Source organism: Natator depressus, chromosome 27, assembly GCF_965152275.1.
Source record: "Natator depressus isolate rNatDep1 chromosome 27, rNatDep2.hap1, whole genome shotgun sequence".
NCBI classification, from domain to species: Eukaryota; Metazoa; Chordata; order Testudines; family Cheloniidae; genus Natator; species Natator depressus.
The window spans coordinates 3932726-3945538 of NC_134260.1; the positions used below are offsets into that span (position 1 = coordinate 3932726).

The 12813-nt window shown below is 55.3% G+C and overlaps 1 protein-coding gene across 1 annotated transcript in view; it reads right to left on the bottom strand.

The window, feature by feature from the left end:
* The window catches only part of LOC141978708 (alpha-2-macroglobulin-like protein 1), a 57840-nt gene extending 45287 nt beyond the window's left edge, over nucleotides 1–12553 (bottom strand). The window contains exons 1-8 of the mRNA XM_074941036.1: nucleotides 12436–12553; nucleotides 11225–11414; nucleotides 10616–10778; nucleotides 10213–10265; nucleotides 9148–9168; nucleotides 8178–8331; nucleotides 6207–6291; nucleotides 5810–5939 (exon numbers count right to left, since the gene is read on the bottom strand). Of these exons, the coding sequence (XP_074797137.1) occupies nucleotides 5810–5939; nucleotides 6207–6291; nucleotides 8178–8331; nucleotides 9148–9168; nucleotides 10213–10265; nucleotides 10616–10778; nucleotides 11225–11414; nucleotides 12436–12506 (867 nt within the window). The 5' untranslated portion in view covers nucleotides 12507–12553. The remainder of the gene's footprint in view (nucleotides 1–5809; nucleotides 5940–6206; nucleotides 6292–8177; nucleotides 8332–9147; nucleotides 9169–10212; nucleotides 10266–10615; nucleotides 10779–11224; nucleotides 11415–12435) is intronic.
* Between the last annotated feature and the right edge of the window lie 260 nt (nucleotides 12554–12813).

The window sequence follows — 12813 nt, forward strand, 5'->3', positions numbered from 1 at the left end:
AAAATGGAACCAGATTGCTGGCACTTAAAAGGTCATAGAGCAGTTTTTAAACTAAAGCCTGGGGGAAAGCCAACAGGTGCGGAGGAGCACATGGTTCAGACAGTGACATCCCTTAGGGGAGGATCTATTAATGGAGATTTTCTATGTCCTAGTAGAACAGAGGAGGAGAGGATGGAAGATGATAAAATACAGGTAGGATCTGATGAGAAACAGTCAAATGAAAAAGAGTCCCATTCAATTACACTATGTAATGGCAGACAGCTAAAAAGTGACAAGTTTTTAAAGTGCTTATATACCAATGCTAGGAGTCTAAATAATAAGATGGGTGAACTAGAGTGCCCCATTTTAAATGAGGATATTGATATAACAGGCATCACAGAAGCTTGGTGGAATGAGGATAATCAATGGGACACAGTAATACCAGGGTACAACATATATCAGAAGGACAGATCAGGTCGTGCTGGTGAGGGAGTGGCACTATATGTGAAAGAAAGCGTAGAATCAAATGAAGTAAAAATTGTAAATGAATCAAACTGTGCCATAGAATCTCTATGGATAGAAATTCCATGCTCTAATAATAGGAATATAGCAGTAGGGAGATATTACCGACCACCTGACCAGGATGGTGATAGTGACTGTGAAATGCTCAGGGAGATTAGAGAGGCTATAAAAATAAAAAAACTAATAATAATGGTGGATTTCAACTATCCCAATGCTGACTGGGTATGTGTCACCTCCGGATGGGATGTAGAGATAAAATTTAATTAATTAATGACCGCTTCTTGGAGCGGCTAGTCCTGGAACCCACAAGAGGGGAGGCAATTCTTGATTTAGTTCTAAGTAGAGCACAGGATCTGGTCCAAGAGGTGAATATAACTGGACTGCTTGGTAATAGTGACCATAATATAATTAAATTTAACACCACAGCAGCCCAACACGGTGGCATTTAATTTCAGAAAGAGGAACTACACAAAAATGAGGAGGTTTGTTAAACAGAAATTAAAAGGTACAGCGCCAAAAGTGAAAACCCTGCAAGCTGCAAGGAAGCTTTTTAAAAACACCATATTAGAGGCTCAGCTTAAATTATCCCCCATATTAAAAAACATAGTAAGAGAACCAAAAAAGTGCCACCGTGGCTAAACAACAAAGTAAAAGAAGCAGTGAAAGGTAAAAAGGCATCCTTTAAAAAGTTGGAAGTAAAATCCTAGTGAGGAAAATAGAAAGGAGCATAAACTCTGGCAAATGAAGTGTAAAAATATAATTAGAAAGGCCAAAAAAGAATTTGAAGAACAGCTAGCCAAAGACTCAGAAAGTAATAGCAAAAATTTGTTTAAGTACATCAGAAGCAGGAAGCCTGCTAAACAACCAGTGGGGGCCACTGGACAATCAAGATGCTGAAGGAGCACTCAAAGGCGATAAGGCCATTGCAGAGAAATTAAATGAATTCTTTGCATTGGTCTTCACAGTTGAGGATGTGAGGGAGATTCCCAAACCTGAGCCATTCTTTTTAGGTGACAAATCTGAGGAACTGTCCCAGATTGAGGTGTCATTAGAGGAGGTTATAGAACAAATTAATAAACTAAACAGTAATAAGTCACCAGGACCAGATGGTATTCACCAAGAGTTCTGAAGGAATTCAAATGTGAAATTGCAGGACTACTAACTGTAGTCTGTAACCTATCATTTCAATCAGCTTCTGTACCAAATGATTGGAGGATAGCTAATGTGATGCCAATTTTTAAAAAGGGCTCCAGAGGTGATCCCAGCAAATACAGGCTGGTAAGTCTGACTTCAGTACTGGGCAAACTGGTTGAAACTATAGTAAAGAATAAAATTGTCAGACACATAGTTGAACATAATTTGTTGGGGAAGAGCCAACATGGTTTTTGTAAAGGGAAATCATGCCTCACCAATCTACCAGAATTCCTTGGGGGGAATTAAAAGCATATGGACAAGGGGCATCCAGTGGATATAGTGTACCTAGATTTTCGGAAAGCCTTTGACAAGGTTCCTCACCAAAGGCTGTTAAGCAATGTAAGCTGTCATGGATAAGAGGGAAGGTTCTCTCATGGATTGGTAACTGATTAAAAGTTAAGAAACAAAGGGTAGGAATAAATGGTCAGTTTTCAGAATGAAGAGAGGTAAATAGTGGTGTCCCGCAGGGGTCTGTACGGGGACCAGTCCTATTCAATATATTCTTAAATGATCTGGAAAAAGGGTTAAACAGTGAAGTGGCAAAATTTGCAGATGATACAAAACTACTCAAGATAGTTAAATCCCAGGCAGACTGCAAAGAGCTACAAAAGGATCTCACAAAACTGAGTGACTGGGCAACAAAATTGCAGATGAAATTCAATGTTGATAAATGCAAAGTAAGGCACATTGGAAAACATAATCCCAGCCAACGTTCCCACTAATTTTTTCCATCCATGTGCGGAATACATTTTGTTATGTGTACCGAGGTATGTGCCTATGTGTACCACCAGTAGAAACAAAAAACCTAGATATAATATATTGTGGCAAAATACCTTGTTCGCCTCCGTAGGCTCCATCCTTTTTAGCCTTGGAGACTCAGGTTTGGGGCAAGGCACAGGGTGGCACAGGGTCCTGCTACTCCTCTCCTCAGTCAGTCCCTTGTGCTTATTTTCCTTCTCTCCTGGGGAGCGAGTGCAGCCTCCCTACTGGGAAGGTTTGGTGTCTTGCTGCAAACAGCCTACTGGCCCCTTCCCTGCTCCTCTCCCTCCTTCACTCTCCCCCCCCCCCCACCCAGGGGAGGGTTTAAAAAGGTCCCAAGTAGTTGGAGTTAGCTGAACCTAATTGGTTCCCTAGCAACCCCTTTTCCCGCTGAACCTTATTGCCCCGTGGTTCTCTCTCCTCAGTGGATAGGGAGGGGCCGTTTAAACCCCTGGGACTAATTGCTACCCCCCTTTTGTAGCTGTTTGTTCTGGGTTTACCACATATCCCCCCGCCCCTGCTCAACACTACGGGGTTGGGCTACTTGGGTCGGCAAACAGTGCACTCTCGACAGGCCATCCGCATTGCCATGGTGGATTCCAGACCTGTTGTACTCTGAAGTGGAAGGGTTGAAGCGACAGGAACCATCTCGTCACTCTGGCATTTTTGTCTTTATTTTGGTGCATCCACTGCAGAGGGGCATGGTCCGTGACAAGGGTAAACCTCCGTCCCAGTAGATAGTAGCGGAGGCTTTCTATGGCCCATTTTACCGCCAGGCATTCTTTTTCAACAACGGCGTTTTTCCGTTCCCTAGGTAGGAGCTTCCTACTGAGGAAGAGGACGGGGTGTTTGTCATCCCCGACCATTTGTGAAAGTACCACCCCCAACCCTACATCAGAGGCATCGGTTTGTAGGATAAACTCCTTCCCCCAGTCTATCCTGAAAAATGATCCCTCACTCTCACAGATCTTGGGAGACAGACCAGTCCTCACTTACAGACAGCCCCCCAACCTGAAGCAAATACTCTCCAGCAACCACACACCACACAACAAAAACACTAACCCAGGAACCTATCCTTGCAACAAAGCACGATGCCAACTCTGTCCACATATTTATTCAAGTGACACCATCCTAGGACCTAATCACATTAGCCATGCCATCAGGGGCTCGTTCACCTGCACATCTACCAATGTGATATATGCCATCATGTGCCAGCAATGCCCCTCTGCCATGTACATTGGCCAAACCGGACAGTCTCTACGCAATAGAATAAATGGACACAAATCTGACATCAGGAATCATAACATTCAAAAACCGGTAGGAGAACACTTCAACCTCGCTGGCCACTCAGTAAAAGACTTAAGGGTGGCAATTCTGCAACAGAAAAGCTTCAAAAACTGACTCCAGCGAGAAACTGCTGAGCTTGAATGAATATGCAAACTAGATCCCATTAACTTGGGTTTGAATAGAGACTGGGAGTGGCTGGGTCATTACACATATTGAATCTATTTCCACATGTTAAGTATCCTCACACCTTCTTGTCAACTGTCTAAATGGGCCATCTTGATTATTATTCAAAAGTTTTTTTTCTGCTGCTGCTAATAGCTCATCTTAATTAATTAGCCTCTCACAGTTCGTATGGCAACTTCCACCTTCTCAGTATGCATATATATATCTTCTTACTATATGTTCCATTCTATGCATCCGATGAAGTGAGCTGTAGCCCGTGAAAGCTTATGCTCTAATAAATTTGTTAGTCCTCCTGTTTTTTTAGAGAATATATGTGCATTACAGGAAGTACTAAGAAGTACTAACAACAATAATACAAGTATGTGCTGGGAGGTGAGTGTGACAGAGACAGAGTGTGTGTGTGCGTGTGACACAGAGATTGTGTGTATGACACAGAGACAGTGTGTGTGCGGGCTGCCTGGGAAAGCCGTGCGCTGTCTCTTTAAGACACTCACTAAAAGCTCTCCTGCTCTGTCCTGAGCCCTGTTGTCTCCCCTCCCCAGCTCTGAGGAGAGGGGTACCTGGGGAGGTGGAGGGGAAGAGAGACAGAGACTCTGTGAGCTGGCTGCTGGGGAAATCTCAGAAACAGTGCACTCACTGTCTCTTTAAGAAAGGCACTCAGCCACTCACCATTCAGAGGGCAGCAGCTCCCAGTCCTCCTGAGCCAGGCTGTCCCTGCTACCCTGCTCTGTGGAGATGGGGTACAGGGGAGGGGGACCTGACCGCATGCTGAGGGCTACGTCTGCTCTGCTAATTAGCTGGGTGGCACTTAAATCTCATCTCTCGCAGCTTACAGCGAACACAGATCCCAACTATACATATAAAATGATGGGGTCTAAATTGGCTGTTACCACTCAAGAAAGAGATCTTGGAGTCATTGTGGATAGTTCTCTGAAAACATCCACTCAATGTGCAGCGGCCCTCAAAAAAGCGAACAGAATGTTGGGAATCATCAAGAAAGGGATAGATAAAAGACAGAAAATATCATATCGTCTCTATATAAATCCCTGGTAAGCCCACATCTTGAATACTGTGTGCAGATGTGGTCATCTCATCTCAAAAAAGATATGTTGGAATTGGAAAAGGTTCAGAAAAGGGCAACAAAAATGACTATGGGTATGGAACAGCTGTCATATGAGGAGAAATTAATAAGATTGGGAATTTCACCTTGGAAAAGAGACGACTAAGGGAGGATAGGACAGAGGTCTATAAACACTGGTGCGGAGAAAGTGAATAAAGAGGTGTTATTTACTCCTTCTCATAACACAAGAACTAGGGGTCACCACATGAAATTAATAGGCAGCAGGTTTAAAACAAACAAAAGGAAGTATTTTTTCACACAACGCACAGTCAACCTGTGGAACTCCTTGCCAGAAGATGTTGTGAAGGCCAAGACTCTAACAGGGTTCAAAAAAGAACTAGATAAGTTCATGGAGGATAGGGCCATCAATGGCTATTAGCCAGGATGGGCAGGGATGGTGTCCCTAGCCTCTGTTTGGCAGAGGCTGGGAATGGGCGACAAGGGATGGATCACTCGATGATTACCTGTTCTGTTCATTCCCTCTGGGGCACCTGGCACTGGCCATTGTCAGAAGACAGGACACTGGGCTAGATGGACCTTTGGTCTGACCAGTATGGCCGTTCTTATGTCCCCACCCCCCAGCCTGCCAGATGGGGGACCCTGATGGATCCAGGGCCTGATTCGCCTGCACTTACACCAATGTCACCAACATCATCAAGGCAGATCACAGCGCCTCCTCTGGCCAGTGTAAGAAAAGCATGGAGAGGAGTCTCCCCCAGCAGCATGCCATATACCTCCCCTCCCCCCGCCCCCAGTCACACTCACCTGGCCAGAAAGCTCCGTGCACAGAGCCCTGGTTAGCTCGGCATCAAGACGGTACCAGAGATATGATGGTTGTTTCTCCCGACACAGGCTGACCTGGACCCTCCCCAGGACGGGCTTCCCGTAGGTGTATCTGTTTAGCAGAGGGGAGGGAGATGGTAAGTGGGAGGGGAGGAGGCCAATGCCCCTGCCCATGGGGGGTCCCTGCTGGGGTGGGGCTGGTCATGTGGATGGGAGTGAGAGCCCCAGGGAGCCCTGGCCATGAGCATGGGGCAGAGCAGGGGGCAGGCAGGGAAGTGGCAGGTCAGATGCTGGCCTGGGGGCGCAGAGGTGGGGAGGCAGGTCCAGGGCGGTACAAGCCTTCCTTTTATCGGCCTGGCAGGGCTGCTTTCAGACTCACCGGCCGCACACTCGCAGCAGGATCGTCTCATCCAGCACCGTCACCACGGGGGGCAGCTCAAGGATCACTTCGAACTTGGGCAGCACTGGGGCGGGGGCAGAGAGAGACAGGGTGAAACCGACCTGCAGCCCCAGCTTGGGGGTTTCATTGTGATCCTCGGCCTTGGAGCCTCTCCCCGGGTCTTGCAGCCCCCTCACCAACCTGCCGGCAGGGCTGGGAAGGGGAAGGGCCTGGAAATGCAGCAGGGCTGGGAAGAGGCTTTAGGCTGTAGCAGTAGGGTTGCCAGCTGTCCAGTTTTCAAGTGGAACACCCGGTCAAAAAGGGATCCTGGCAGCTCCGGTTGGCACCACAGACTGGGCCATTAAAAGTCCGGTTGGCGGGGCAGCAGGGCTAAGGCAGGCTCCCTGTGTGCCATGGCTACATGCTGCTCCTGGAAGCATCGGCATGTCCTCCCTTCGGCTCCTACCTGTAGGGGCAGCCAGGGGGCTCCGCATGCTAACCCCACCCCAAGCGCCGCCCCCCTTAGCTCCCATTGGCTGGAAACTGTGGCTGGGAGCCAGAGGGCGGGACATGCTGCTGCTTCCAGGAGCTGCTTGAGATAAGCAATGCCCGCAGCCTGCATCCCTCACCCCCTCCCACGCCCCAACCCCCACCCCAGCCCCAGCCCTGATCCCTCTCCGAACTCCTCGATCCCAGGCCAGAGCACCCTCCTGCACCCCAAACCCCTCATCCCCGGCCCCACCCCAGAGCTCACACCTCCAGCCGGAGCCCTCACCCCACCACACCCCAATCCTCTGCCCCAGCCCTGAACCCCATTCCGCACTCCAAACCCCTCGGCCCCAACCCCACACACTAGATGGGGTGATCATATTTCCCAAAGGCTGGGGATGGCGTCACTGTTTGCTCACGCCCTGCCTGCCCCCCGCAAGAGCCCTGCCTCCCCCACGCTTGGGGCTGGCATTGCCGCTCGCCCCCCACCACATGTTCCTCTGCCCCCCACAGATCAAGTTGGCAAGAGAAAATAGGACAAATGCCCACTTTTGCCAAAAATACTTGGGACAGCGGGATAGAGCTTAAAAAAAAGGACTGTCCTGGCCAAGCCAGAATGTATCGTCAGCCTAGCTCAAGACCTGGGGTTTGGACCAGGGACAACATGGGCCTGAGAGCAGGGACATGCCAGGGACCATGTGGGGCTGAGAGCGGGACCAGGGCCAGGGACCACGTGGGCCCAGTGGACGGGGGCGTTTCTCCTGGCTGATGAGGTCCTGGCTGTTCCCTTCCAGGAGCTGGTGTTCGGCTGGGACCTCGCCCCCTGCCAGGCCCCACCAGGCAGCCTGGGCAAACAGGGCCAAATTCACACCTGGGCTCAGCCCAGAGGAGCCGGGGGGCTGCTCCATGGTACTTTGTCCCTCAGGGTCTGGGCCATCCTGGGGCACTGACAAGAGCTGGTTGTATGGCTCCGAGGCCCACAAGTCCCAGGAGGGGAGTGTGTATCGGGGCTGGGTGAATGTGCAGCGTTGGGATGGGGCACTGGGTGGGGTGGGAAGTTGTGGGGTGCCTGCTTTTTCCCTCCTGCTTACGGAATGGGGGGTTGGCCAGCAGGGGAAAGGTGGGAGCATTGGGGAAGTGGGGCTCACAGGCAGGGTGTGTGGGGAAGCGAGGGAGGGGAGGCAGTGGGGAGGGAGTCGGGGCAGGTGCCTGGGGTGAGGGTGGGGGTAGGTGCCAGCTGTTTCAATGGAAACCTCAGAGCTCATCTGTCCCCCTCCCCTGCAGTAGCCAGAGAAGGGTTTTTTTGGAGGGGGGAATGGAGAGGGAGCAGCTGACACTTCCCTCCCCCTCCCAGCAACACCCGCTCTGGGAAGGGTGAGTATGTGTGAAGAGCCCCTTGTGCTCCAGGAGGTGCACAGATGGAGTTGGGAGACTCATGCCGGACCCGTGGCCTCGGTTGCTGCCCTGGGCCCTGCTGCCCACCGTATTCCTCCACGCTGAACGAGTGCCTCGTCCCCTGCGCCTCGATGGCGTACGTCCCCAGGGCCGGCTCTGTAGACAGCGGGAGGGACAGATCCACGATGCCCTGCTGCGGAGTCACATCTCGCCACTGGGCAATGCGGTTCCCGCTGGGATCCTGGCACACGGACACGCCCTGCTCAGCAGCTGCCCCCACACACGGCTCGTCCCCGGCAGCCCCCGAGTGCCTCGTGCTGCCGACGGGGCTGGATCGACGGCTGGGGGCTCAAATCCTTCTCCTTAGCCTGGAGCAGGCACCTCCGGGCAGCCGCTGGGCAAGGGGGCCCTGCCAGCACCCCTCAGCCCTGACCCGAGGGCACCGCCTGAGGGGGGAACAGGCTCCCAAGGGACGCCCCATATCCAGCCTGGATGAAGCCCAGGGAACAGGCCGTAGGGACCATTTCCATCTCAGTGCTAGGTCTCTGTGGGTATGTTCCCTGTTCCCCTCCCCCCACACAGCCCCCCCAAACCTCCAACCCTCCCCGCTGCCCCTGCAGCTCCCAGAGACCCTCCCTCCTCCCCTGCCCTTCCCCCATTCAGGCTCCCACGGGAGCTCCCCGCTGAGTTCCCCACTGGCCTGATCAAGTCGCCGCCTGACCCAGAGTTCAGGGGCTGGGAACATTCGAGGTGAGCGACTCAGGCAGGGATCCCAGCCAGCCCCAAACCCACCTGCCTCCTGGACAGACAGCCCCAGACGCTGCAATGGGGGGGTGAGGAGGACGTAACCCGATGGCACAAATGTCCCCTCCCTGCCCCCCATGTGGTCCAGCCCAGAAACACCCTGTGCACAGCGGGGCAGAGGGGTCTAGGGCTGGATTGCTGGACACTGTGGTCACAGCCCAGACTCCTCTGGGATCCCCACGACTAAACACCCCCGGGTGCCCTCAGATGAGCCAGACAGGATGAGGAGGAGGCTGGAGAGGCACAGACTGACCTGCAGAGTCACCAGGGGCAGCTGCAAAGCAAACAGACAGGAGATGGCTGGTTAGAGGGACAGGAAACACCCCCCACTGCCCAGGGCTCTGCCTGTGACCTCCCCAGGGCCGGGGTGTCTCTGAGGCCATGGGGGATCATGCAGACAGCAGCGGGGGTGACCGAGAGAGCAGGGACGGGAAGGGGAGCCCACAGCCCTGCCCACACTGGGACCATGAGGCTGGCACCTCGCACCTCCCCTCCCTGCAGTGGCAGATGCAGGGCAATGGGTGGCTGGTCTGTGCGTGGAGGAGCAGGGCGAGAGGCTGGGGTCTCTGCCAAGGGGCAGTTGAAGGGCCGGGGGTCTGTGTTGCAGCCAGTGGCCGGGCGAGATGGCTGGAAGGGGAGCTGTCAATCTGTATTTCCACACTGGGCCCGATTCTGCCACCTCACTCAGAGCGCCCAGCGCGGTTAGGCTGAAAGGTGCTAATGGCTGTCATGCCGGGGGTGGGGGGCTGGCATCCACAGCCAATCACAGACCTCACTAAAGCCAGGGGGTGCCCAGTGCCCTCATTCAGGCTCCATGCCATGTGCAATCACCCCTCTCTGCGTAGTAAAGAGACTGCAAACAACGGAGGCGACTGCCCAAGGCACTAGGCCCCAGGGGGTGGGTCCACACTGCTGTTTTCAGCCGGCCAGCACAAGCCCTGCGATTGCAAGTCTGTTAACCTGCCCTGGGAGACTCGCCCCCAGCAGCAGTGAAGACCGGGGTGGCGGCTGAGGCGTTCCCAGGATACCGGAGATCCTGGTGTTTCCAGGAATGGCGAGGGCCCTCCCCGCTGGCGTGACCTCCCACACTCGGTGTGTGTGAGTTCACCCCAGCAGGGGCGGAGCAGTGCGCTCTTCCAAAGGGCGCCCGCCATCCAATACCAGACACAAGCATGTACTGGACGGGGGCAAACCACCCAGGAAGAGGACTGTCTGATTTCAAACTGGATGAATGGCCTGCCTGGTGTGAACATACCTAACATGTTCAGTGCACCAGGGCCCTGTTACCTGCCCCCCGGCCCCTGCCCCCAGCTCTCACCTTCCTGGGACTGGGAATGAAGTCTTTGTCCAAACTGACGATTCGAAACTTCACTGGAAAGGAGCAGAGGCAGAGATGGGATCAGCCCCGGCTTGGTTTGTCTGAGTGAATTCCCAGCTGGGGAAGGTGCCAGCCGGACGCCCGGGCACTGACGGCCTCTGTGAACCCACAGAATGGGCACCGCCCGGGCAGTGCAGCGCCAGCTTCCCCACTTGGTTCCATACAGGCCCCCAAACAGGCCTCAGGCTTTGGGCCTCTCACCCGCTGGACCAGGTGCAGACAGGCCTAGAAGTGAGAGACCCGTGCCCCTCGCGAGGCCCCCAGCCCGACCCCAGGGCCCAGGAGTCCGTCCCAAGGGGTTGGGGCCCCAGGACTCTCCCTCCAGCAGCTCCTGCCCTCTCACCTGTCTGCCCCGGCTTGTAGACGGCCTTGTCCGTCTGCACCAAGGTCCCGGGCTCCAGGGCCTGCAGCAGTACTTTCTTCCGCTCAGAGAAGTGCAGGGCGTCTCCCCGGATCGAGACGTGCAGCTCCGCCACTTCCTGCTGCCCCCCGGACGGGGCTGGCACCTGCACACGGGGAACCCCAGCAAGGCCACAGCGGCTGGTAACGGGCCGGTCGTGGTGCAGACCCGCTATCGCGTGGGCAGGGGGGCAGTGGTGTTTGTGAGTCCCTGTTCCAGCCCCCCAAAACACAGGAACCCCCTCCCCAGCCTGGGGCCCTGAATGGGAGGGAGCATGAACCTGGGGCGCTCGATGAAGTTGGAAGCCAGGGCGCTCTCTGTACCCCCCACCCCATCCCCGCTCCCTCCTGCCTGTCGCTGCTGAGGGATGGTCTCGAGTTCTGCGGCTACAGCTGCCCAGTGAGTGACCAGCTCCGTGCCCAGGGCCAGTCCCCTGAGCCCTGCTGTGCCCGGGCCCTGAGGCTGGGTGGGGGCTGCAGACCCGGGGCTGATGGGCGCCGTGCCCATGGCCAGTGCCCGGGGCCGTGCCCATGGCTGCGGGCGGGGGCTCACCTGGAAGTGCACGTTCTCGTGCAGACGGGGCTCCTGGACCTCTCTCTCCAGCAGGGGGATAGCGCTGGGTCCATCCCCCCTCTCCAGCCGGACGCTCACCCGGACGGTCTCGTTGAGCTCGCTGAGATGAACTGACACCGTCCCCGTGTGCGGGTGGTAGAGCACGGCTGGGCTCACCACCACATAGTGCCTGGGGAGGGGAAAGCACCATGGGCAGTGCGGGAGGGGACAGCCCAGAGCCTCTCCCAGGGCCGGGGGTGACTCCCGATTCCTGAGTGTCCCTCCTGCTGGGGACAGGGCTGGGTCGACGGGGCTGGAGGCTGGTTCGTTTCTCTAACCACAGGGCAGGGGCAGGGCAAGGCCCCCCGCTGCATCCACCGCCCCAGCCTGCCTCCCGCGGAGCTGGAGGGGCCTCAGGGGCACAGAGAGGGGCTCAGTCCCCGTCCATCCCCGTCCTCTCGGCTGCTCGGTCTCCTCAGAAGGGGGCAGCTAGTGGCCCTGAGAGTGAGCAGAGACCCCTGTGCACGGCGTGGGCGGTGGGGGGGGGCTGATTAGTCTGGGGCTGGACTGAGCACCTGAGCCCTTTGCAGCCAGTAACTGGCTTAGATACAACCCCACCCCCAGACCACTCTGCACCCCGGGGCCTCCACCCGCTCTCACAGGGACCCTTCAGCGTTTGCACCTTCGGGGCATTCCCAGGTTCTGGCTGAGACGTTCGTTTAACACACTGCGTTTGTCGGTAATTAGTTTTCTATTTCACTATGGACCTAGAGACCCATCCCAGCCTGGCCCCCCTGCACTGGGGCTGGACAGACCCGCAGGCAGAGACAGGCCGTGGCCCGAGGAGGTGACAGGCTGATGGAGCAGGCAGCCACAGAGGATTATCACCCCATGGTACAGAGCCTAGCTGAGGCTCAGAGGGTTGGGGTCGGGCTGGGGGTGCACAGGGTGTCTGTAGCAGAGTCGGGCACTGAACCCAGCTCTCCTGCGCCCCAAGACTCTGTCTTAACCAGAGCCAACCTCCCCCGGCGCTGGGAGGTGCAGGACCAGGGGGCCCAGGAGGGACCCAGCATCGGGGTCTGAATTCCCAGGGGAGAACGGAACTGTCCCGTCAGTTTCGGATCGAGCAGCCCCCTCATCGGTGCCCTTGGCTGTTTCCAACCCCTCCCCACTGCCCACCACGCAGACAGACAGACACGGACAGGGCTTACGGCTCTGCAGACGTCCCAGCTGTGAGGTGCAGGAGAAGCAGCAGGCAGGCCGGGGTTACTGGGGCCCCCATTCCTGGGGTGCAGGCAGACGGGCAGGCGCAAGGGGACACATACACGTTACCCCCCTCTGGGTCTTTCTTCCTCCCTCTCTCCCCTGCTCTGTGCTGGAGACCAGCCTGCTCTGCCCTGATACAGACTCTGGAGCCAGAGTTTCGCTTTGATCTAGGGTAAACAAGGGTCGTGTCAGGTCTCTGGCTGGAGCTGGGGGATGCAGCCAGGACAATATTTACCCACCGCACCCAACTGCTGGATTCGAGGCTCTGACAGCGTGTTGCAACTTGAGTCAGAGGATGCTGCCTGGCAAAGTCTCAGGTGGGC